Genomic DNA, 26,123 nt, shown 5'->3' with positions numbered 1-26,123 from the left:
AGGACCAATAATGAGAGTAGCCATACCAGGAGGGGAAGGGGAAGGTAGAAAGAGAAGGGGGAAAGCAATCACAATAATCTACACATAGCCCCCTCCCTGGGGATGGACAACAAAAAAGTGGGTGAAGGAAGGGATTCATTTGTCAGTATAAGACATGAAAAAACAATTTAAAAATTATCATAAGGGAGGGGGAAATAAGAAGCTGATACCGAGGGCTCAAGTAGAAGGAAATGTTTTGAAAATGATGATGGCAACAAATGTACAAATGTGTTTGACACAACGGATGCCTGTATGTATTGTGAAAAGAGCTGTGAGTCCCCAATAAAAGAATTTCTTTTTCAAATGAAAGGGGGGGGAAAGTCAAATAAACTGGAATAAAGTTAACCTCAGAATTCCAGTGCTCCGGTCCTCTCAAGCCCCATGACATGAGCTTTTGTTATTCATACTTGCGCATGTCTCTTTCTTCCCTGGGCCGGTTTGCAAATCTACGTGTGTCCTCTCTGCTCCTCACAAGACAGCCTCTCACTGTTCCCATCTCTTGTCCTTCCCAGGTAAAATGTCCAGCGACCGAGCACTTAGGAAGCAGCAGCAGTTAAACAACCTTATCTATATGGTGACAAATCAAGCAAGGCCTGGTGACAGAATCGTGGATTTCTGCAGCGGCGGGGTAGTATAGCTCTCCTTTTGTCCTTTTTAGCCCATTTCCAAGGCGATGTAGTTTATACTCTTTTGCAACCAGGTTCGTGTTTTATTTGGCGGATTGTTGTCTCAGAATGAATCAAACCCACAGGGAGTCAAGTTCACCTTGGCCTCTTTCTGCCTTTTTCAGGGCCACGTTGGAATTGTGCTTGCTCACATGTTGCCATCATGCCAGGTAAGCTCCGAATAATCGATAAAAGGAAATGTTGGAAAACGACATGCTTCACGTAGCCAACGCTGGCTTCTCCTCTGCTCTTTGAGTTTATAATTACCCACCCAGAAAAAAATTTGTGGTTCAGGCATTTTTTTTTCCTTTGAAGTATACTTCTGATATCCAAAATCCTAAGGGGAAAACAGTGTGAACCAACTACAGTTTTTAATTCTTAAATGGATTACATTTAAAAATAGCTCCTTATAAAAACTTTTATTATGAATTGGGTGAAGGTTTATAGAGCAGCTCATAAGTTTCACAGTTATACAATCCATACACATTCTGTTTCATTTCATTGATTCCATCTCCTCAACACACCATCCTTTGTTCCCCTTCCTCCCCAGGTTTCCTGTTTCCATTTCTCCTTCTTTCCTGACGCTTCCCTGCTAAGTGCTGCCCTTTAGACTTCAGATGGGGGTTAGGCTAAGGTCTGCCTGCCTCGCTGATGTTACTGTTCCCCTTACAGACCTGCATATTGTTTGGTGGCAATTTGAACCACCAGTAGCTTTTACATTGTTAAATAGAATAATTTTGATGAAAATTGTTTCATTTTCACAAGTTTGACAATGGAAATACTAGCTGCTGACACTTTCCAAGCTTTTTTGTGTACTTTAGTAATTTGTATTCACTAGATCCAAATTGTAGCAACAAGGAAAACTTTTGATGAAGAAAAAAATAACCCCAAACTACACCGATTTGTCAAATGCTTTCCTCTGCGTATTCTCCCTAAGTCGTTGTTCATGTGGATGCATGTATATTGCTGCAAATTTTAAACATATAAGTTGAGTCTCTTATGTTCATTCAATATTGAATTGTAAATGTTTTCCATAGACAGTGCTTTTAGAGAACGTGTTTTAGTGACTATTCTTTTTGAAGAAATTTAGCATTTTTTCAATCATTACAATAATTTGTTAGAAATTGGTGTTATTTTTAGTCTGCTGCCCTTTAAATCAGTCTTTCACAATGTTTGTCTTTTTGCATACAGTCTGAAAGTTGGGGTCATTTTAAAAATACAAAATTCCACTCAGGCTTCGTTGTCTTCTTTGTTTGGTGCGGGAGCTATGCGCAAGGCAGGAACTAGAGGAAACTGTCGAACTGGGACATCAGCCAGAGTGAAGGTGTGGGGCCTGTTGCTGAGAGAACAATACCAGTGGCATGACCGGAGCCAGGGAGGGGTGCTCCTAAATGGAACGTGGGAGTGGAATGGGGATCAGGGGCTTCTCTCCCTTCTAACATTCCCGGAGGTGTAGAGAGGTGCAGCTGGAAGCCTCTGGCAGTGATTATTATTCTGATAAGGTTTTTAGCACATTGGAATGTGTGATTTTTTTTCATGAAGACAAGCTTAAGGATAAAATTACTGAGGAAAAAGGAATAATAGTGTGGAAGTGATTAAACTCTCAGTTTGGCATTTTCCAAGCTAAGGATCACTCCCATTGTCTCAGGATTGCTCTCTCAGGCTCCTCACTGCCTTTCCTCCCTTCTGCTTTGTCCCCACTAATCTGTACATTGTAACAATGTTTGTGTTATTGTACATGATCTGCTTCCTCTTCATCTCTCCAACCTTGTTTCTACCCTCTGCACTGTGTCCCCCATTCCTACCACATACACCATGTCTCAGCTATACCGATGTCCCAGTTCTTCCTCACATTGAGGCTCCACATTACATTTCTTCCTCAGACTAAAATACTCCCCCATTTACACAGCTAATTTCTAGTCCCCTTTCAGGCACCAGGTGATATGTGATGTCCCCATGAAAAGCATCGTTACTCCTCGGGACTGCCTATTCCCATTGCATGGTAGATGTCTTTTATTTATAAATTGTAGTGCACTGCACTGCACCATCAGTTCCTATTGCCGGTTTCACTTGTGCATCACTATCACATGCACCTCAAGAATTCACAGACCATGTTCATTACTGTGTGCTGTCACCTAGCCCATACTCCTTGGCACAAGACAGAGGATTAATATAATATTTTCTGTATTACTTAAGATATAAAGTATAGTGATAGTACTTTACCCTATGTCTGAATTATGTTACTGAATGTATTCTTGTTTCCCGGATGATATGTAGGTTATATTAATAGAAAACAAGGAATTATCTTTAGTTCGTGCCAAGAAAAGAAGTGATGAACTAGGTTTAACCAACATTTGGTTCATTCAAGCAAATATGGAGTATTTTACAGGAATGTTTAATATTGGGGTAAGTACTCAAACAATTTCAATTTCAAGTGAAAAATGATATGCCTTAGAGTAAGAAACTATTTTTTCTTGATCTTAATAATTTAACATATTGATAAGTATTGTATCCACAGCACTTCATCATTGCGTAATGGAAATATTATTCGTTCCTTCCAGATAAGAGCTTTATTTTCCATACTGCAGAATTTCCAGTGCCTTGAACAATGTTTGGCACAAAGAAAGTGCATGCAAAATAGTTATTAATTGCATAACTGAATTCTAATGGAGGTGACTTGCCTTCGTTTATTCTGCATTTTTAGGAAGCAAAGAAAAGCAAAGCAAGCATGACAATAATAGGAAAATCGGTGTTTAGTAACTTCTAAATAGTGATTTTCCTGTATAATAAATGTATGTAACCAAATGTTGATACTACATGTATTTTCTTTTTTTTACTACATGTATTTTCAATTTCCAAGACACAGAAAAAATAAGTTATTTTATAAACCCTTTATATCAAATTGTGATTGTCTCATATACAAATGTATGTTATTCTGCCAGCCTATATAAGATTTTGTGGAATGTGAAATCTTCATGAAAGTGTTTACCTGGTGGTACTGTGGGTTAGGCACGGGCCTGCTAACCACAGGGTTAGCGGTTCAAACCTACCAATCACTCCATGAGAGAAAGATGAGGCTGTGAGCTCCCATAAAGATTTGAGATCTTGGAAACCTACATGACGTCACTATGAGTCAGAAACAATTCAATGGCGGGGAATTCCTGCTTTTTGTTTTTATTTTAAATAATTTGTTTCCCCTCCCTGATGTGATAAGAATATCTGAGCTTCCTGTATAAAAATATACAATGAAAAAATCACCGATTTCCACTACCCAAAGATACTTTTTTTTAGTCTGGAAGTTCTGCTGAAATCCTCTCACTTTGGGTGGCCCGGCTGGCATTTGAAATACCAGTGACATAGCTTCCAGCATGACAACAGCACACAAACCCACACAATATGATAGGCTGACAAGCAGCTGACAATGTCATTAATATCACATGCAAATAAAATTTTGCTGAATAACATCCAAGAATGATTGCAGTAGTACATTGTCAAGAAGCTGCCAGAGGTTCCGGCTGGATTCAAAAGAGGATATGGAACAAGAGATAGCAATGCCGATGTCAGATGGATCTTGGCTAAAGACAGAGAATACCAGAAAGAGGTTTACTTGTGTTTTATCGACTATGCTAAAGTATTTAAGTATGTAGACCAAAACAAACAATGGATAGCCCTGAGAAGAATGCAAATCCTCAAACACTAACATTGTACTCATGTGGAACAAGTACATGTATCGAAAGACAGTGACCTCAACAGAACAAGGGCATACTGCATGGCTTCAACTCAGGAAAGTGTGGGTCGGGGTTGCTTCCTCTCACAATACTTATGCAGTCTGTATGCTCAGCGGCTAATCAGAGGAGCTAGATTATTTGAAGAAGAATGTGGCATAAAGATCGAAGGAAGGCTTATTAGCAACCTGTGTGAGATGTGCACATGAAACAATCATGATTGTGCAAAGTGAGGGAGACCTAAAGAAGGTGCTGATGAAGACCAAGGTCTGCAACCTTCAGTATGGATCACAACTCAATGGAAAGAAAATAAAAATGTTCACAACTGGACCAGTGGGCGACATCTTGGTAACTAGAGAAAAGGCTGAAGTTGTTAAGGTTCTCATCATGTTCTGATCCACAATCCCTACTCATGGAAGCAGCAGTCAAAAGATCAAAGGTTGCCTTTCATTAGCTAACTCTACAGCACAAGACTCTTTCAAGTGTTAATAAGGAAGGAGACTATTTTGAGGACTAAGGTTCACCTGCCCGGAACCATGGTATTTTCAGTCATCTCATATGCATGGGAAAGATGGAAATTGAATGAGGAAGACCAGAGAAGAGTCAATGCATTTGAATTATGGTGTTGGCAATGAGTATTGGAAGTACTATGGACTGCCAAAAGACTGAAAAATACCTGCTTTGGAAGAAGTACAATCAGAATGCTCCTTAGAGCCAAAAAGGAAGGGAGGGAGGAAGGAAGGAAGGAAGGAAGGGTGAAACTTCATCTCACTTTCTTTGGATATGCTGTCAGGAGAGACCAGTCCCTAGAGAAGGGCATCATGCTTGGGAATGAAGTGGAGCAGTGACAAAGAGGAAGACCTTCAACAAGATAGATTGACACAGTGGCTGCCTGGCTGCCTCGAAGGGCTGCCCGGTTGGAGCTCTGGTGAGGATGGCCCCCGGTTGGAGCGCTGGTGAGGATGGCCCCGGAGCAGGCGGGGTTTGGTGCTGTGTGCCTCTGGTGGCTGTGAGTCAGAAGGGACAGGGAGCACCTAACAGCAGCTCTGGGTCTGAGCACCTTTCATTGCATTACTCTACTGTGCCTTCTCAAGCTACACTTCAAGGTTGTTTCTGTTTTTCTGTTTAGCTCTGTTGACTATCCTGTAGATTAGTCTTTATCTCCATTTCTTATTCCCATAAATGAGTTATTTTTAAGGTCAATTCCTGGATCACAATGATGTTTACAGCTTTTGATCAATACATTTGCCAAATCCTTTCCAGGAAAGTTGTCCTCATTTGCATCCCTAACGATATGCTTATGGGAGTAAGTGGACCTTTTGTTCAAAGTGAGATGCCCAAATCCTTCCAAGTCATCCTGATTTTTTTTTTAATTTAATGAAGTTCGTTTAATTTTAAATGTTGACTAATTTTTTATTTTATTATTATTTTTATAGTCATGTTGTTAAATGCCATCAAGTCAGTTCTAACTCATAGTGACTATGTATAGCAGAACAAAACGCTGCCTGAGTCTGCACCATCTTCCTCATTGTTGCAGTTTATAGTCTTAACAGGGGGCAATTTACTTCCTTTGAAGACATGATAGACATGATTATCTCAGGTCAAGGCAGACAACCTCATCTTTGTCTCTGAGTGACTGCTGGATTTGAATTACTAACGTTGCATTTAACAATCCAACACTTACCCAGGCAGTGCCAACAGGCCTTCTGCAAAGAGACGGGAAACGTAACTTAGGAAATGAAAAATATAGCCACCTGATCCAGGAAATGTACACCAATGTGCAGTTTCAACTTTATATATATATATATATATATATATATATATATATATATATATATATATAATATATATTAAGGTTAAGGCTAGATATTCTCCAACAAAACAAGCCATTAATCCAATCTCCTTGTTACCAATATGCCAGGCAGAATGTTTAAGGTAGAAAGATATCATTTTTCATTTAGCCACCTCTTAACACACAAAATTCCCAGCCTATCAGCCATTCATCTGTTTGCCCTTCCCTGGCTTAAAGATGCTGAATTACTCTGAAGTAATCATTATAACTTCTGAAGTTATAATTTGCCAACTAAATATTTAGATGTCTTTTTAGAAGTGATATTTTCTCCATATTTTATATTAATAGGTCAATAACTTTTCTCTTTAATTACTTTTGCCATGGCATATAGAAAATGAACTAAAGTGACATAAAGAGTTAAGCTAAAATCAGATTCAGTCTCAAGAAAATAATTTGCCTAGAGGGGTAATTGAGGTATTATCACAAGATAAATCAGACTAAATGAATCAGTGCCCGTTACTCTTTTGCTAAATAGATTCCAGTGAAAATGTGTGACTAGAGAGGAAATCCAAATAACCAAGTATTGGAAATGCATTAAAACTCCATTAATCCATGACTTCGTTATATTTCACCTCGGGCTTGGTTGGCATTTATCTTTGCTTAGTAAATGCTTTTTGCTTTTACTGGTTTTCTTTAGCTATAAAAATTAATGATCTAAACAATATTTTAAAGAGATAATTTTAAACTTAGAACCAACTACCTTTGGAAACTTTAGACAAATTATATATCAGAATTGAAATATTGTTCATCTTGTCTCTTTAATACAAAACTTGTATCAGGTAAAAATGAATAAATGTATTAATTCCTTTAACCTAGATGATTGAATAATACCAAATGGAACAAATCTGTATTTTTTTAAAGAATTTTTTTAAACCGAGGTCTTCCAACACTCTCTCCACTTTAATTCTTCTATATAACTAGAATAAAAAAAGTAATATTGTATTTTTTCAAAAAAGGCCCTTAGCAGTTTCTGATTTACATTATGCTTATTTGAGAAATGTATTTCCTTATATAGATATTCAAATGTTTAATAAGCATATAAAAACATTCAATGTCCATAGTAATTAAATAAGTATAATTTGAACATTGCTATTCCATTCTTTGCCATTGAAAATTACTAGGATTTAAAAATATTATTACCCAGTGGCTTCAGTGAAATGGGCTGAATTGTACAGGAGCATTGAACATTTTGTCATAATCCCTGCAATGATTATTGACAACAGTTAACTCGAGTGGTAAACAAAGAAACCAGTGTATAAGCCTGTGTTGAAAGGCATTGACTCCGGGAAGCCAGATTTTCTTTCAGAGGTGGAAGAGGTAAATACAGAACAAAAGACTCCTTTATAACTATGTGTCTTTTAGCATTATTTGAATTTTATAGCCAATTACCTATAATATTATTGCATGGGACATTTTAAAGAGGGGAACATATATGCACAGTCAGCACCAAGCTTGCTTTTGTCTATGATTTGTGGTGAAGAATCCTTCCTTGGGAAGCAAAAGCTCAGGGCATGATTGGTCCGGGGCAAGTTTGATCTCCTTCAGCCTTCACGTGGCGCAGGTAAAGAATTCTGCCGAGGCTCCAATGGGAGGAGCAACAGAACAAGTTAACAGGAGATCTGGACTAGAGTCCAGGCACTGTTTACAACCCTTCCCCCCACCCCCCGCCCAGCCCTCACATCAAAAGGATGGGAAGAAAGAAATAAGCAAACAAATTCACTGTGATCGAGTAGATGCCAACTCTTAGTGACCCTGTAGGACAGGGTCGAACGGCCCCTGGGAGTTTCCGAGAAGGTATCTTGACTGGAGTCCAAAGCGCCATCTTTCTCCCACAAAGCTACTGTTGGTTTTGAACTGCTGACCTTGCAGATCGCAGCCCAATGTGTAACCACTACACCACCAGAGCTCCTTGAAAGGACTAAATGGGAGTATAAAGAAAAGGCCAAAGTGGACATCAGAAGAGACTCTAAAATTTGTCAGATGGATTTTGTCCGAAATCTGAGACTACCAGGAAGATGTTTGTCTGTGTCTTACTGACAACACAAAAACAGTCAACTGTTTGTATAGTTTATAAATCATGGATGACCTTGCAAAGACTGAGACTCATTTAATTATGCTCATATTGAATCTGTACATAGAAGCAATCATTGGAAGAAAGCACGGGGATACTGCAGATCAATGAGTGTGTGAGTCAGTGTTGTGTCCTTTCGCCATTCTTATTCAATCTGCATGCTGAGCATATAATCCAAGAAAGTGGATGATGTAAAGGAGATTGGATTAGATTGGGGTGTTTCCCAAAGGGAGTAATACCTCTCCCCTGGGGGTATTGGAACAATCTGGGCTTGGGTCTCATCCTGGATAAACCCACCAAGCTGCTCTGTATGAGAAAGATGAGACTTTATTCCTGTGCACATTTAACGTCTCAGAAACCAGAGGGACAGTTCTACTCCATCCAGTAGGGTCTGGATGAGTCAAAATGAGCTGTAGTGAGCTATAGTACAAAAGTGTCTCATTGCCAGGGGGCACGGAGTAATATATATATATTTTTCTGAACAGGGGCAGTAGGCTAAATACATTTGAGAACCCATGGATTAGCAGTGGTCCTCAACCTTCCTCGCGCCGCGACCCTTTAGTACAGTTCCTCATGTTGTGGTGACCCCCTCAATCAAAAAATTGTTTTCGCTGCTACTTCATAACAGTAATTTTGCCACTGTTATGAATCAGGTGACCCCTGTGAAAGGGTCGTTTAACTGCTGGATTAGAGGAACAGCCTGCAATATGCAGAGGGTACAACCTTGCTTACTGACAGCCAGGAGATCATCAAAGACAGCTTTCAGTATGAATGACACCCCAACCCAAAGACAACAAGAATTCTCACCACTGAAGAGATTAGCAACATCATGCAAAGAAAAGACTGAACTTGGCAAAGGTTTCGTTTTATTTGGATCCACAATCCACACCCATGGAAGCAGCAGTTAAAAAATTCAGTGATGCAATGCATTGGCAGCTCTGCGACAAAACAGCTCTAAAAGTGGTAAAAAGTAAAGATACAACTTTGAAAACTAAAGTGCAGCTAACCCAAGCCATGGTACTTGAAGTTGCCTCAAATGCATGAGAAGGCTGAAGAATGATCGGGATGCACGTGAATTATAGTGGTGTTGAATATTGAAAATACCACGGACTGCTCGATGAACAAACAAATCTGTCCTGGTGGGAGTACAGCCAGACTGTCCTTTAAAAGCCAGGATAACAAGACTTTGTCTCACGCACTCTGAACTTGTCGTGAGGGGAGGTCAGTCCCTAGAAAATTGACATCACGCACAGTGAAGCAGACTCAGTGAAGGCGAAGAGGCCCACACAGCAGTTGCAACCATCGGCTCAGCCATAGCAGTGGTGTAGATGGTGCAGGAGCAGGCAGCTATGAGTCCGAACCGACTCAAGGGCCATACCAACAACAGCAAGGTCCCTTGCATGGGGGCACATGGCATGACGCCATGAGCTGGAATCTACTCAGTGGCTACTAACAGCAGCAGTGACACAAGGGAAACATATGCAAATAGCCAGGCCGTTTGGAGTTGTCTGCACATATATCATCCCCCCACCATTTGCCTATTGGTCTGTCAGACTGTGGCGGGCGGCCTTGGCGTTGCTGTGATGCTGGACAGAAGCCATGGCGATGTCAGGAGCCTCGCCTGCATGTGGAAGTTGGCTGTTGAATAAGGAACGCTGAAGGAGAATCAGTGCTGGCGAAGAATAGCGAAAGTATCCTGGAACGCTAAAAACCAAACCAATCTGTCGTGGAAGAAGTCCACCCAGAATGCTACTTAGAGGCAAGAATGGCGGGACTTTGTCTCATATCCTTGGGCCGTGTTGTCAGGAGAGACCAGTCCCTGGAGAAGGACTTCCCGCTTGGTAAAGTAGCGGCAGCTAAAAAGAGGAAGCTCTTCAACAAGGTGGACGGGCCCGCTGGCTGCCTTGACGGGCTCCAACACAGAACAAGGGTGAGGACGGCCCAGGACTGAGCAGTGTGTTGTTCTGTTGCCATGGGGTTGCTATGAGTGGGAACCAATTCGACAGCAGCAACAGGCAGCTCTGACATTGAGTTCAGCTAGTCAATGAATGTCTTGTCATTTTGGTTACAGTCATTACTGTTGACAGAGTAGATAAAATGAACTATATTGTCTATCTCTATATTCCCAGCAGTTAACACTGCTGTTAGGTGCCTTCAATTCCGCTCCAACTCAGACCCCGTGCACAACAGAAAGCCACACTGCCATCCTGCACCAGCCTCACAACTCTTGGGCTACTTGAGCCCATTTGTACAGCAGTCAGCAGCGTAGGAGCAATTTCCCATGTGTGTTTATGCCACAGTGCTACAGACGCACTAATTTGTCATCAGGAGAGCACTGGTTTGGACATGCACGCAGATTAAACTTTCCCCATTTAAGAGCTCATCTAATTTCCCACTGAACGAATCCTGTGCTTCGTTACAATCTTTTATTTATGAGTTTTCAACCCTGCTTAATTTTCTTAATAGAAATAGCTAGATTGGTCTTTGTTGTGTACAGATGAGATTTATTAATACAACTGTAAATTATTTTGGTAACTTGAAATCTCTTGAGATAAGTTCTCACAAAAAGTAACAGAGGGATTAGTATGAGAGGCTAACTGGTGAGACTCCAGTGTGCAGAAGGTGATGGGTGGCAGGGGTAGCCCAGGATTCACTTGTGGAACGACAGGAGATACGCCTCCAGAAAATTTCCTGTATCAAAAAGTACAGGATGGAAGGAAAGTGGTCACTAAACGGAGTTGGGATAGAGGATTTTAGAAGATCAAAGGCATAAATCTGACCTGAACAGTTCAAACTTTGTCAGTAGGTCCCCTCTCTGATACAGGCTGGTCCTGATCTGGTTTCCAAAATGTTCTGTATTTTTGGTTTGTATTGTTTCATTCAGTTTGTTGTTGTTGTTCATATGAAAGTGCACCTCAGAGGTGTTAGATCAATGGAGGTCACCCTCTTCAAGCTGTGTTGCATGTTTTCTGTTTTTTTGGGTATATGAAGCCCAGGTTGATGAACGTATAGGGGCAGCAAGTAGCGTAAGCAGCTTGGGGGACGGAGGATCCAGTGGTGGTATGTGTGTTTGTGTGTGTGTGTGTGTGTGTGTGTGTGTGTGTGCGGGGGAGGGGTGCAGGGTAAGAGGGAGTTGATGTCAGGAGCCCATGTAGAAAAAAATGTTTGGAAATGGACTGTGGTAGTGATTATACTGGTGTGACTGAAATGTGGAGTGATATGATGTGTGTATCCAATCGCAACTAAAACAAAAGTAGATCGCACTGTTAGCGGAGAATGAACTTGGCACTGAGCTGGTGTTGTTCTGTTCTTGTTGTTTTCTCAGGTGGCGTTGCATGCTTGTGGCGTGGCAACAGACATGGTGATCCAGCACTGCATCAAAGTGCGGGCTTCCTTTGTCGCGTGCCCTTGCTGCTACGGCTTCATTCAGAACACCTGCAAGTTCAACTTTCCCAAAAGGTGACACAGTGCCTTCCTAAGGACAGCCTGGTGGGGGAGGCTCAGGGGACAGGACATTGCAATGAGATTTCGGTCTGGAGCTCCTTTCTTCATTCCACAATGGCAGGTCTTATCTGTTAAGTTGAAGGAGAGACCTCTAGGCCCACCCCTAACTTTTGCCTGCATCCTGCTCCTGACTTTTACAAGCAAGCTGTCCAGATTCCACTCTTGTCTGTGCACTTCCAAAGGAACTGGAAAGCGATGTCTATGCGAGTCCGTGTGTGTAGGGGTTCAGTCTATAAGATCTGGAAGTTGATGGAATGGGTGCAAATTCTGGCTTCTCGTCTTTGTAAAAGTTGCTTTAGTACTTCAGGTAAGTTACGTAGACTCTTTTGGCTGACATTTTCCCATCTGTAGAATGTGGATGATTTTAGTCACTAGCAGAAGTCTTTTTGTTTGTTTGTTTGTTTGTTTAATGTGAGAATGAAATAACATGAGCAGAACATTAACATTATACGTGGCGTGGCAGAAGCATTTCCCCAGTAGCAGGAATATTTTAATCACTTCTCCAAGTTGTTCTTATCCCACAAAGGAAAAGCAGATCTTTTCTTTATCGCCTCCTTAACTTAACGGTTGGAGGGCCACTTTTACGTGTATGACATTTCTCTCTTATTTTGTTTATGGAGATTCACGATCATTTTAATTATAGATTAAATATGGTTAGTTTTTCCCAAAGTTTGCCCAAAAAGACTTCTTGACCAGTTACATCATAACTTTGAAGAAACCCTAGGTTATTTCTTTGATACTATCATCTGTAAGGTTTCTACATGAACAGTTTGAAGTCACAAAACTACAAATAATCACACACACACACCCCACCTTGGTCTATCATTTTCTTTTTTCCAACCACATGAACTATTTGAAAGAAAACCAAAGGAATTTTTAAAAATCCAAAAACAAATTATAATTTCAAGTTCATTTAACAGTTGAAATTTTATTTTAAATCTATACTCATAAAACATCTATTCCTATGATCTACCAAGAAATCTATAAGTCCAGCACCACATAGACTCTTAAGAATACTAATTTATTAAACAGTCTAACTTAACTAATAGCAAAATCTCACGTGAGTCCCAGAGTTTGGGGCACCCTTATGGATTGCCTGACATTTTCCTCTATCTTTATAGAGTTAGCTGCTTCCTTTTTTTTTTTAATAAGACTTACCCCAATCACTAAGGATGATGTATTTTTAAATGACCCTGTTTCTATAATGTAAGGAGACAGAGTCCTAATTTCAAACTAATTGGTGCTGATATGCATTTAGCATCATATGTGTCAGCACGCCTTTGAATTGCTTTACCGAGAGCCTGGACTGCGCCATGAATAGCAGGCAGTGTTGGTGTCGTGGCAGCACGGGTTTTCTGGATCTTTGTAGGCTCAGAAGAGGAAGAGAAAAAGAGACGGAAGAGGGGAGGGTGTGTGTGTCTCTTGTCGCCGTCTGGCCAATCTGGGAAATAGATTCTTCAGAATGAATGACATGACTAGGGTCTGCCTTTGTCTTTTTATACAGCCACCGTGCACCATCACTCGTTCAAGGTTGTTTCTGCTTTTAATACTTGGTCTTTAAAATGATGGCTGATCCTTTTCTCTCTTCTATTTCAGTGAACAATTCAAAGAAACTCTGTCCTACAAGGTATGGTAAAGATGTAGCTGTCTTCCTAACATACTAATAGACTTTTTATCCCTTCTTTATAATTTTCACTCTCAGTTTTTAAATGCAGTATAGATAATGTACTTTTATATTTGAATTATTCCTTAGCAATTAGGAGGACATCTTTAAAATGAAAAAAAAAAGCCCAACTCTTCAAATAGAATTATCAAAGATCTGAGATTTTACCCACTTGAAATATAGCAAGTTAGTCTGCCACATATCACAGCTGTTCACAGAAGACACGAGACTCCTGAATCTGAGGCAAATGACTGCTTACTGTGTGTGGCAGTAACGTTGTCGGAGTGGTATCATCATTTTTGCGGTGTCTCTTTGAAGCCTGGTGCAATAAGTACCAGGGCACACCCACACCACACACCCAGTGAACTTTATTACAGTAGAGAACCCTGAATGTTGGGGACCTGAATCTTTTATCATGGACAATAGTAAACATACCTGCCCTTGGCTCTGGAGGGAGAAACTAACTATATTATCCAATTTTCACATATACTTATCCTTTAAACGATCACCTGGAACCAGGTACAAACATTTCTATAAAAGGTCAGATAGTAAATATTTAAGGCTTTGTCTTTCATATACTCTTCTTCGTTGTCATTGTCATCACCATTGTTTTTAGTGTTATCTGTCTTGCAGCCCTTTCCAAATACAAAAATCACTCTTAACTCAGGAGCCATACAAAAACACATTTGGCCCACAGGTCTTAGTTTGCGGACCGCTTGGTCTGGAAGAAAGGCGTTGAGTGCCCCTGCTCAGAAATCACCATGGAGCACCAGAAGGTGCTGGTGGAACCTCAGAGACTATGCATGGCGCTTCGTGTCTCATCATGTCTGGAAATGAACTCAGCCCATGTCTCCCTTTTCAGCCCAACAGTAGACAGGCCGATGAGGGGAGGGAACAGTAACGTTAGTGAGGTGTGCACCCCTTAAAACAGTCAACCTCCTGGGATCAAAACGGCAGCATTTTAGCCAAGGACAAAGCTCAAGAGGATTAGGAAAGGAGGAGGCAATGGACTCAGGAAAGTCAAGAAGAAAGGAAATAGGTTACTTGGTGGTACAGTCTGGGGATCATAATCAATGAGATGAAACAAAAAGTATACAAATGGTGGGGTGGAAAACCCGTCTGCTACATAAAGCTTCACTTAAAGGGCATGAAAATGAAAGGAAAGACAAACACAGAGGCCCAGAGAGAATCCTTTCCCAACCCTACTCTGAACATCGCAGCAGATCGTTTTGAGTTGCCAATCTGAGCATACTTTCCATCCTGATCGACTTTACCGTTACCTAATTAATTGCCAGTATCATGATGAAATGCAACTTGAAAAACTGAGAAATATTTCAAACTACCATTTGAGAGAAATACAGAAGTATTAGCAATTGATAAAATTAATGTGGGTTCTTATCGTTCAGTTCATTCCACTTGCACAGACCCCCTGGACCTTCTGGTCTCCGCTTATACACCACTCCCTCTCGCCCTCCATGTGAGGAACTCTCTCTTCTCCATCCAGTAGGGAAATGGTGAGATACAACACAATGACCTAGAAATGTGCATTTCTTGCCAACTCTACTTCCTTCACCTCTATTTTTTTTTACAACGTTTAGCTCAAACCTTCAGCTGTCTTCCATTTTTCCCCCCACCCAGCCCCTTTGCTGTACACGCCCCCCCCCACCAGACATCCATGCAGAGGCCAGCCAGGGTCATCATCACTCATGATTCTAATAGGAACCAGCAAACCTTCTCATGACAAGAGAAGCGAACATTTCCTGAGATTACGGTTGCACCTTGACATTACTGTAATGCAAAGTGAATCTTAATTGCCAAACAGAGGACATGATTTTTCCTGCCTTGACGGCAGACTATATGACTCTGGAGTCTTCTGCCACCCAGAGCTCTGTGGCAAGTTGATGGCAGTCACATCGGGGAGGCTTAGTAAGTTATTCTTTCTCACTATTTTATTTGTTCTCTGACCATGGTCACTAAATTTTACAGTGGGCATGACAGTGTTGTTCAGTGTTTTGAGTTATTGTTCTTTGTAAATGTTCAAAGTTCATGGCTGAGCTATTCTTTTAGAAAGAGCCACCGATGCCTGAATCCCTTCAGTGGCCTCATTCACAAGTGGAGGCCTCAAGGACAATGTACAGAAAGATGTAGGGACAGGTGATGAATCTGGGTTCAGCACACTGGCCAAGCTGCCAGGTGAAGACATTTTACCCACTTGGGTAGACCAGCTATTCTGAATGAACAGTTGTCATGAAAGCATCACTTTGCTGTCAGTTATCTACCTAATCATTCACCACTGGCTACTTGGAGATTTAGAAGTGCTGTGCGAATTCATTACTTCCCTGTCCCTTCTAAGCCCTCCCTACCTCCCCAATTAATGCAGTTTCAAACAAACTAACAAAGGTTGAGCAAAAATAGTAATCCTCAACTCGTCTTCACAGTTTGTCTTAAAGCAAGAAATAGATATGCTCAGCAGTCTTCTGGGATAAGGAAAAAGCAGACAGTTCCTAGGATCACCTCCTCTAGAGAGCTGAATGGAGGGAAAACCCAATCCAACCAAATGAACTGCAACCGAGTCACGTCCAACTCACACTGACCCTACCTTGGGTTTCCAAACTGCAAATCTCTACAGGAGCAAACAAAACAGTGTCAGCTTTCTTCCCTGGAGCAGCTGGTGGGTTTGAACTGCTGACCTTGTGCTTAGCAGGTCATTGTCTAGCCTCCAGCATCACCAGGGCTCTTTGAAGAGAGGGAAGAGTCAGGAGAAGCAGAGGACACGCAGGCACTCTGCTCCGGTGTACCAGGGAGCAGCGGGAGCTGTGACCCGCTACGTGCATCCTGTCTTTGCTCTGGCAGCATGACAAGCACCAGGAGTGTGTTCTCAGAACCACGTTCCTGAAACTCAAGGTTTGCGAAAGGAGAAATATAAGTGAAATTTAGGTCTCTTATTTTTCTTAAATGTGATCACCAAATGTAACCTTGTCATAACCAAAAACGGCTGTGAGGTTCTTCATGAGTGCCTTTTTCTGAAAGTGTGCTTCTGTCAGCATGATTTGCGTAGTGCAGAGGAGACCTTGGGATGCTGCGGGGTAAGTGTTGCACGGCCACCTGCAAGGTTATCAGTCCATACCCAGCGCTTGTCGGCAGAAGAGGGACGCAGCTGTCATCTCTCATGAAGGTTTGCAGCCTCGGGAGTCCTGTACACTGCCATCAAGTGGAATTCCAACTCAGAGCAGCCCTGCTGCACAGAGCAGAACTGCCACGGTTGGCTTCTGAGACCATAAGTCTTTCTGAGAGCAGAAAGCTGCATCTTTCTCCCCTGGCTGGTGGCTTCCAACTGCTGGCTTTAAGTATGGTTAGGAGTTGCCCACAAACTCACCAGGACTGCTTCTCCGCATCTCTATATAGGGTAGCTGTGAGTCAGAAGCCACTCGATGGAAGTGAGGTTGGGGTTGTTTGTTTGTTTTTAGTACAGCGAAGCATCTCTAGTAGTCCAGTGATTAAAGAGCTTGACTGCTAACCAAAAAAATCAGTGGTTCAAACCCACAACTGCTACAAGGGAGAAAGATGTGACAGTCTCCTTCCTTAAAGATGACAGCCTGGGAAACCAGTGAGGCAGTTCTGTGCTGTCCGGTAGGGTTGGTGTGAGTCAGAATTGACTCAATAGCAATGAGTAGTGCTTTATTCAAGTAAACAGCAAACTATTCTCCCAAAACAAGGTTGATTTTGATTTTTACAAGTTTTATTCAGAAGATTGACTAACCCCACATTCTCTCTCTTTTCTAGGAGCACATGATCCTGTGTAGATTTGCAGATCAGACAGCTATCCAACTCCCACCCCAACGCAGACTAATAGGTATGTGTGGCACAGAGCAGCTGTTAAGTAGATTATGCACAGTATGCTTAGAGGTGACTCTTAGGATGACTCGATATGGGAAACGCTCGTTTATTTATCAACAAGAAACTAAAATTTCTTTTTCCCTGAAAATTTAATCCATATTGAAAGAGCTTTGACATACCAACATGTTATCCTATTTTGGCTGATGCTTTAGAATACATTTTTCAGTGTTTATACATTGAATAGAATGATAGTGTTAAGCTTCTTTTCTTACTATTACAAACTGACTAATCTGTCCAGAGTCACCGAAGAAAATAATAAATATAGAAAGTCAATTCTGCCTGCCAAAATTAATACACTAAAAATATGTAGAAACCAGGATAATACTTTTTTCAGAAATGCATTTACTTGTGTATTCTTAATCACAGACCAATTTATCTGACAGTTATCTTTATAATATTAAATGTCACCTACCCTGAAAGACACACAGAAGCCTTTCAATACTGCGTAAGTAATTAAAAAAATAAAAATCGCATTAGGGGAAAACTAGCAACTAACATCAAAACTTTGTGATCTACATATCTTCTGTTTATTACCTCAGTGAATTCTTACAGAGATTCTTCTCAAAACTCAATGCCATCAAGCCAGCTCTGACTCCTGACAAGCCTGCAGGGCGGACAGAATTGCCCCTGTGGGTTTCCATGAGTGTAATTCTCCGTGGGAGTAGACAGCCTCCTCTTTCTACGGACATACACAGAAGGTCGCAAGCATGCGTACCTCTTTCAAATGTGAGAACTCGAGTCACAGAATCTGTCCAGTGTCCTTCTGCCGGCGGATGATGAAAGCACAATAGGGACCCAAACGACGTGCTTCCCAGCGTGAAACGCCCCTGCACTCGGCAGGGCTGCCGCCCAGCGCTCTGGGGTCACAGCTGCTGGAAGGTTAGATTCCAAGTTCGGCTCAAAATAACTGGCAAGTCAAAACGAATCTTAATACGTGTTCAGAGAAACCTCACACTTTTGATCACCACGCTGTTTCTCCATAATTCCAACAGCCCAGTTTTCTCTGGAAAATAGCTGGTGGTTTCTTTAGCTGAGCACCAGATGAAGCAGTTAGCTCACATTCAGGGGCATACTCAGTGGAAATCAAAACTAAAACCAAACTGCTGTCACGTTAGTACTGACTCACAGTAACCTTATAGGACATGGTAGAACGCTCCCTGTGACTTTCTGAGACTGCAACTTTTGGGGGGAGTGGAAAACCTTATCTTTCTTTGATGGAGCAGCAAGTGGTTGCGAACTGCTGACCTTTCGGTTAGCAGCCCACCGTGTAACCAATACACCACCAGGGCGCCATCGTCAGCATGAGGAAACATGCACAAACCGAGACTGAGGGAGGGAACCTCTGATTTCCTTCTCGTTTCACACTCTGGCGTTGGCTTGAGGAAAGGACTTGCTCTTTTCCTTCCACCTCTTCTCTGACACACTTTTGCCCTGTCTTCCCCCTTTTCATCCTAATGCTTTGAATTAGTCCAATGTACATTTGATACAAATCCACTAGACTCTATGAGGGATAATTATGGTGGGTTTGTTCGGGGGGTGGGGTGGGCATCATATGATTGATGTGCGCTTCAGTCACCGAATCCAGAAGAGAGTGTCTGGGACAGATGGTGCCGGAGTTGAGGAAAAGGAGCATTTGGCATGATGACTGGCAGAGTGGGGCAGGGAGGGGATGAGGTTCAAACAAAGGCTCTGTCACCATCAATCCCCTGCTCTGTACTTCGCCAGGCCCTTCTTAGATTATGTGATGACTAAAAGATGCTTCCCAGACTCTAAGAGGTAGACAATCAACAACTGAACTTCAGCTATCAAGATACTTCTTTAACATGTTAAAACATGAGACTCGTGTACGTCATGGAAAAGGGAACCTTGTAACTTGCCTGGGATCAAAGCCAAGGGTAAATGAGCTGCAGTGTAAACATAGGGTGGGTACTGGAAGAATGCAGAGTATCCCATTCCGACGGAGCCTGCTTCCCTTTACGTGGAAAGTGGACGTGAGAAACATTGTCCAGATGCCCTACGGGAAGGCCGGTGTGTTGAGGCAAGAAGAACAGGAGTCAGACAGCAGTTGATGAAGAAGGGGTGACTGGGCCTAACTGGAATTGTAGACCTCTAGTTTTTATTCCCATTCATGACAGCACCGTTTTGGCAAGGGTCCTTTTGAGGAGACTGTACAATTAAACATTTTCCATCTGAGACTCTTGCTGACAGTTCTTCTATATAGATTTCACTGTCACTGTTTTTCTTGTGAGAAGTTCCATCGCCCGCAGTCTTCCTTCTCTGGTGACAGATCATGGAATTTAGCATAGCGTGGCTTCTGTCATTTGGAGAAGTTAGTTTAAAATAATGATTGGGATGATTACAATGACCGAGGCAAATTGAGAATGAACTTCTGCAAGAGTTGGTACCCCGTTGTTGCTGTTGTAATTTTCAACCTAAGAGAATGAAAGAGTTGATATATTGACTGGCAAGTGTCAAAGCAAACCAGGGCTTTGAACAGATTTAGCCCCAATTAATTTTTCTCCTGAGTTACTTTTGAAATCAAACTTGGTGTTTGCTAAAGGAAAAGACATTCTCTGCTTTGCTTGCCAGTCAGGTTGCCTCTTTTGTATTCCCGAGGCTGCAAAGAAAAATGAATCTTCCCATTTGAGATGGGTGGCAGGAGCTTTAAAAATTAAGAGCACATTCAACACCTGAAATAAGCAGCGCACAAATGAGACCTTTGCTCCAATATTTTCCATTTCTCGTTTCCTCAGCCCTGAAAAAAAACTCCAGGTGGAAAATGTAACTTTTCTTTCAGCCCCCCCTTCCCCCCTTTTTCCAGTACGTTACTTTAAATATTCTTAAAAGCAGATACTATTTTTCCCACCCCATTATGAATAATGTTTTTCAGAGAATGCAGTGAGAGGATTTGAAATGGAATTTTTAACCCAAAGGAGAATTAGTGGTTTTCAGTTCATTGAGATTTATTCGTAAATGCATTTTAAAAGGTTGACAATCTCTGCATCATTAGCAGAGACAACTCTGAAATGTCCGGACTGTGATTTCCTTTCCTGTGATATCGATCAGGAGCTCCATGGAAAGACACAAAGCAAGACTTGGGAGAAAACAGCCTTCGCCACGGTGCCTGTGGATTGTGTCCCAGTCTTGAGTCCCTTAGACAAGCTGAATTAGCTCGGCTCATGAACCATTTTGCTGTGTTTCAGGAAAGCAGTGCATGTGCCTGGTAGATCTGGACCGAGCAAGAGCTGCAGAAGAACATGGCTACTCCGTCCAGGTGATATCCATGGAGCCAGAGAGCTGCTCGCCCAAAAATAATATGATCGTGGGCGTCCCCATTTAGAGGGATGATCCACGCTTGATGCCTTGCCCCCGTCTTTAGGACGCAAGCCCCATGCCATTCAGGAGGGCCCGGGCATGACTTGGAAAGGGTATTGCCATCTTGAACTTAAAGTAAGTACGAAGGAACGCAACAGGAAAATCTTCAAAGAAAGGCTGCCTGGAAATCCTCACAAATGCTCCTACAAACAGTGTGGGCTGAAGGACTCCCGATTTTCATCGTGCGCATCCTCAGAGTCCCGGCTGCCGACAGAATCACTGTCACCTGTGCAGGGCCCAGTAGTGGACGGACAATCCCTCTGCCGCTCACAGGCTTGTCTGATCTGGCCAGTGAGGTGTTCAATTCAAAACAATAATCATGTGGTACTTGGAGCCTTCATTGTATAATTATTTAAATATTCACATGGAGCCTGAAACTAGATTCAGTGGAGTTTTAGTGTTTTTGTTTCTACTAAATGTATTTTTTCTATACTTTAAAAATAATCTAGTCAGGTAATTGCTATATGGATATTTCCGAGCTGGGGTGAGGTGGACTTTCAGCCATTATCGAATACATTTAAAAATATTTTCCTTATAAATTACTAAAAAAAAAACAGAGAGAGCACTACTGGACCAAACATTTTTTATGAGATTATAAATTAAGTTCAATAAATTTCTCATTGTGGGAACATATGATTTGGGCATAAGTTCTGACTAGTCAGCAAACACATGGCTTCATGAATTAGACTCTACTAATAATTCAGGGGCCTGAGGGCACAGTGGTTTAGCACTGGGCTTCTAATCCAAAAGTCGGCTATTCCTCCCACCAGCCACTCCACTGACGACAGATGTGGCAGACTGCTTCCATGAAGACTGACAGCGTCGGGCTCCGAGGGCAGTTCGGGTCTGGTCTTGAGGGTCAGTGGGCGTCTGAAGCAGCTGCCAGGCAGTGGGACTGCTTACCGAGTTCCTTGATTTTCAAGACCCTCGCCTAGATTCTGCAGGCAATGCCCAAATGACTGCTTCTTGCCTGGGAAGTAATTCATCTGAAAGGGAACGATGCAAGAATAATGCATTCTTTATGCCCGAATGCATAATGAGTGGTCACAGAATTTGTTTTTTAAATAACCATCACGTTTTTCGTTTAGATTTCTTAGGGGGAAAGAATTTGTTGGGTATAAGTTGATCACAGAATACAAAGTACAGAAAGTGATTTGGATAGTTCTCCATGCCACATTTCTTCTTTTCCAAAGTGTGAACAGTCAGACACCATTGCCTTTGTCAGACACTGCGAATGGAGGGTGGACATAGCTGGGGTTCTTCCCACTGAGAGAAAACTTACTCATTTTGATGTTTTCCGCCCCACTAGAACACATACCATGAGGAGAAAGTACTTTTAATTGGTCATAAATAACTCTTTCATTGTTGTGAGTTAAAATATGAGAATAATTTATGGGGAATAAATAACTCATCGTTGTGGGTTAAAATATGGAGATAATCGTAGCCTTGTTTTCTGGGATAAAATGTAAGGGAAGAATTAAATTTAAAAAGCTGTCAGTCCTGAGCACTGGTACGTTCATTGTTTGTGTCCGTAAACACAGCACAGGCTTTTTAAAAAAATCATTTTATTGGGGGCTCGTATAGCTCTTATCATAACCCATACAGCCATCCATTGTGTCACGTACATTTGTACATATCATTTTCAAAACATTTTCTTTTTCTTGAGCCCTTGGTATCAGCTCATTTCCCCCCTCCTCTGCCCGCCCTCTCTTATGAACAGTACAGCAGTCTTTTATCCCAAAGTTTCTTTGTAAAATCAAGTAATAATTGACATACATAAAAAATAATAGATTTTAACCATGAAAACTCCCTTATTTCCCCTCTCCAATCAAACCCCTCTCCACCTCAGAGGCAACCACACGCTGATTTCTGTCACCCTACAGTAGTTTTGTCTATCTTTTTCCTTCATATAAATGGAGTGAGTTAGTGAGTAGTCTTCTGTGTCTGCCTTGATTTGCTTAGCAGGGTGTATTTTGAGATATATCCATGTGATTGTGTATATTAATAATTTGTTTCTTATTCCTCAGTAGTATCCTATTACATACATATATCAAAATGTATCCATTCTTTTGATGTTTATTAGGAATATTTCTAGTGTGAGGATATTATAAATACGACCTTAATCTTATGCAAGTCATTTTATGGGCATATGAAAGGGCTTCAAAAAGTTTGTGAAAAAATTCGTTTTTCCACAAGCATTGTGAAGGCTCCCCCATGTGTGTTGACGTCTCTTTGTTGCCTCATTGTTGGGCCATCGAGTTAATAAATGTCAATTGTCAACTAATTTTCCAAAGTGGTTGTATCTCTCTTGTTGTTATTATTGTTTATTTGAGATAATAACTTGAGATGCATTTTTCCCCATTTTCTTGGGAGCTGTACAGATATTAGAACAATGCATAGTTCAATTAGATCAGCATGTTTGTGCAATTGTTGCCTCCATTATTTTCAAAACAGTTTCTTCGTGTGCTCTTTGGGATTGTATCATTTTATACTTCCACCAGCAATGGACGAAAGTGCCACTTCTCCATATCCTCAGCATTTGATATTGTCAGTCTTAAAAAAAATTTTCTGAACTATTCTAGTGGATGTAAAATTATTAACTTATTTTCATATTGCATATTTTAATTTTGAAAATTCCAATTTTACGTATTTTTTCTTTTATAAATAATGCTTTCTGTGACCTCTCTAATAAACCTGTGCCAAAAAAAATAAAAATTAAAAAAATAAACCTGTGCCTACTCTAAGGTTATGAAGATTTCTCCTGTTTTATTTATTTAAAATCATTATATTGGCATAGACTTCAAATACACAGTTTAATTCAATCCTATTAAGATTTGGGCAATCTCTTGTTTTACTTAGAAACTACACTGTGCTAGCTTTTTAATTTGTATATCATATACACCTACCACAAAACTCTGACTCATGACAAGCCTATAGGGCAAAGTAGAACTGCCCCTTTGGGTTTCTGAGACTGTACATCTTTATGAGAGCAGAAAGCCTGGGTTCAAACTGCTGACTGGTTCGCAGCCCAGTTGTAACCCACTATGCTGCCAAGGCTCCATGTTCATATACAGAGGTAAGTTTCAAGAAATATTCACTGTTCCCACACAATTTGTTTGAATAATCTTTCCCCTCTTCTTTGAATAGACTTGGTGCATCAATTAAAAACAAACAAGCTGATGTGCAGATGTAAGTCCAGTTCTGAACTCTACTCACCACCATACGATCATTTGTTTTGATCCCTGTTACTTTGTGACAGATCTTGATTAGTTTTATTCCGATTTCATTTTCTAAATTTTTCTGCTATCTTAAATCCATTGTATTTCCACATAACTTTTAGAATTGCTTTGTCTCTTTTCTAAACCCTGGGTAGTGTGTGTCAGAATAAGACATGAACATCTTAACAACATTGAATCTTAGAATCCATGAACATAATATATCGTTCCACTTACTTTGCTGTTATTGGCTACCATTGCATCTGCCCCAAATTATGGTGACCTCAAGCCAAACAGAACGAGACACTGCTGGACTCTGTGACTTCCCTCTGATTGCACCATCTCAGACCCTTGTGATCCATACTCTCCAGAAGTAGATCACCAGCCCTTTCTTCCTGTTCAGTCTTAGTCTCAGAGCTCTATCCAACCCTGTTCAGCATTGTAGTGCAACACATTACCTCCTACTTACACTTGGGGGGGCGGCTGCACAAGAGCTGCATTGGCAGGGTGAGAATTGTGCCCCTGATTTTGTGTGTGTATATAGCCCGATTCACTGTTGCTATGTTTGAGCTCATTGTTGCAGCCATCAACCCATCTCACTGAAGGTCTTCTTCCCCATTAGCCACCGGCCCTCTACGTACCAAATGTGATATACGTCTTCTGATAGCATGTTCAAAATATATGCTTCTAGAGAGGATTCTGGCTGTACTTCTAAGAAGGATTGGTTTGTTCCTCTGGCAGACATTATAATTTTAAAGCATCACTTCTTTAGTTTTCTTGATTCACTCTCCAGGATTCACATGCTTGATTGAAAGGTTGAAGATCGAAAATGCCATAATATGGTTCAGACATACCAGTCTTCAAAGGGATTCTCTTTGCCTGTAGCTCTTTAAAAAGGTCCTCTACCCAGGGCAGTACATTGTTTGATTTCCTGACTTCTACTTCCTTGAGACCTTCATTTGCTGATGGGCCACAACTCAAAATGAGGAGAAACAGCTGTAAACCATCTATTAATAATTGGAACATAGATTGTAGGAAATTCAAAATTGTCAAAAATTAAGTGGAATCCTTAAAGATCATTATTGTAGGCATTGGTGAGCTGAAATGGACTTCCATTTGCCATTTTTAATCAGAAAATCATATGGTTTACTATGTCAGAAACAACCAATTAAAGAGGAATGTTGTCACATTTATCTTCAAAAAATGACACTTCAAGATCCTGAAGTACTGTGATAGGATAATATCTATCCCCCTACAAGGAAATATAGTTATTTATAACTATTGCCCACCCCTAAACCCAGAGATTAGAAATTGAAGAATTCTACCAACTTGTTCAGCCTGATCAAGATGTAATCATAAGTATTGGCATTCGGAATGCAAAAGCTGAAAGCAAAGAGGAACAGTAGCTGGAAAACATTGCCTTGGTGATAGAAGAAAGCTGGAGATCACATGATACAACTTTGCAAAACCAATGACAAACACCTTCATTACAAACACCTTTTTCCAACAACTTAAATGCCCGCTATACAGGTGAACTTCACCAGATGGAATACATAAGAATCAAACGGATGGCATCAGTGGCAAGAGCTGATGGAGAAGCTCAAATATCAGCAACTGAAGCCAGGCCAGAGATTGACTGGACTATCCATTCAGCATATGAAAGTTCAGGTTGAAGCCAAAGAAAAATAAAACAAGTCCACAAGATCCAAACTACAATGCTGAGTATCTCCTACCTGTATTTCAAGAACATGTCAAGAATAGAATTGCCTCATTGAGCAATCATGGCAGGCAACCCGGCAAGCTATGGGAGGACATGGAGAACATCAAACATGCAGAAAGCAGAAGGTCTTTAAAAGAGGAAGAAGGAAGAGATCAAAGTGGATGTCAGAAGAGACTCTGAACTTGCTCTTAATCTTTCTCGACAATCCAGACATCAATTGTATCAAGTATATTTGTACATACTATGTTGCCATCGTTATTTTCTAAACATTTACTTTCTATTTGAGCCCTAGGTATCAGCTCCCTTTTCCCCCTCCCCTCATCCCTCCCACCCTCTGACTCCTTGGTAACTTATGAATTGCTATTATTTTCATATCTTGCGCTGACAACTGTCTCCC

General features: G+C 41.1%; 1 protein-coding gene across 3 annotated transcripts in view; it reads left to right on the top strand.

Annotated features, from left to right (window-relative positions):
• GSTCD (glutathione S-transferase C-terminal domain containing) overlaps window positions 1-23,521 on the top strand; it is a 143,828-nt gene extending 120,307 nt beyond the window's left edge. For all 3 annotated transcript variants that reach the window (XM_075543965.1, XM_075543967.1, XM_075543966.1), the window contains exons 7-13: window positions 552-667; window positions 830-874; window positions 2,982-3,110; window positions 11,678-11,811; window positions 13,453-13,483; window positions 17,303-17,372; window positions 20,620-23,521. In XM_075543965.1, the coding sequence (XP_075400080.1) occupies window positions 552-667; window positions 830-874; window positions 2,982-3,110; window positions 11,678-11,811; window positions 13,453-13,483; window positions 17,303-17,372; window positions 20,620-20,756 (662 nt within the window). In that variant the 3' untranslated portion in view covers window positions 20,757-23,521. The remainder of the gene's footprint in view (window positions 1-551; window positions 668-829; window positions 875-2,981; window positions 3,111-11,677; window positions 11,812-13,452; window positions 13,484-17,302; window positions 17,373-20,619) is intronic.
• The last annotated feature ends 2,602 nt before the right edge of the window (window positions 23,522-26,123 follow it).

Source organism: Tenrec ecaudatus, chromosome 3, assembly GCF_050624435.1.
Source record: "Tenrec ecaudatus isolate mTenEca1 chromosome 3, mTenEca1.hap1, whole genome shotgun sequence".
Lineage (NCBI taxonomy): Eukaryota > Metazoa > Chordata > Mammalia > Afrosoricida > Tenrecidae > Tenrec > Tenrec ecaudatus.
The sequence above is the reverse complement of the archived record's forward strand: the minus strand, read 5'-3'. Positions and strand labels throughout refer to the sequence as shown.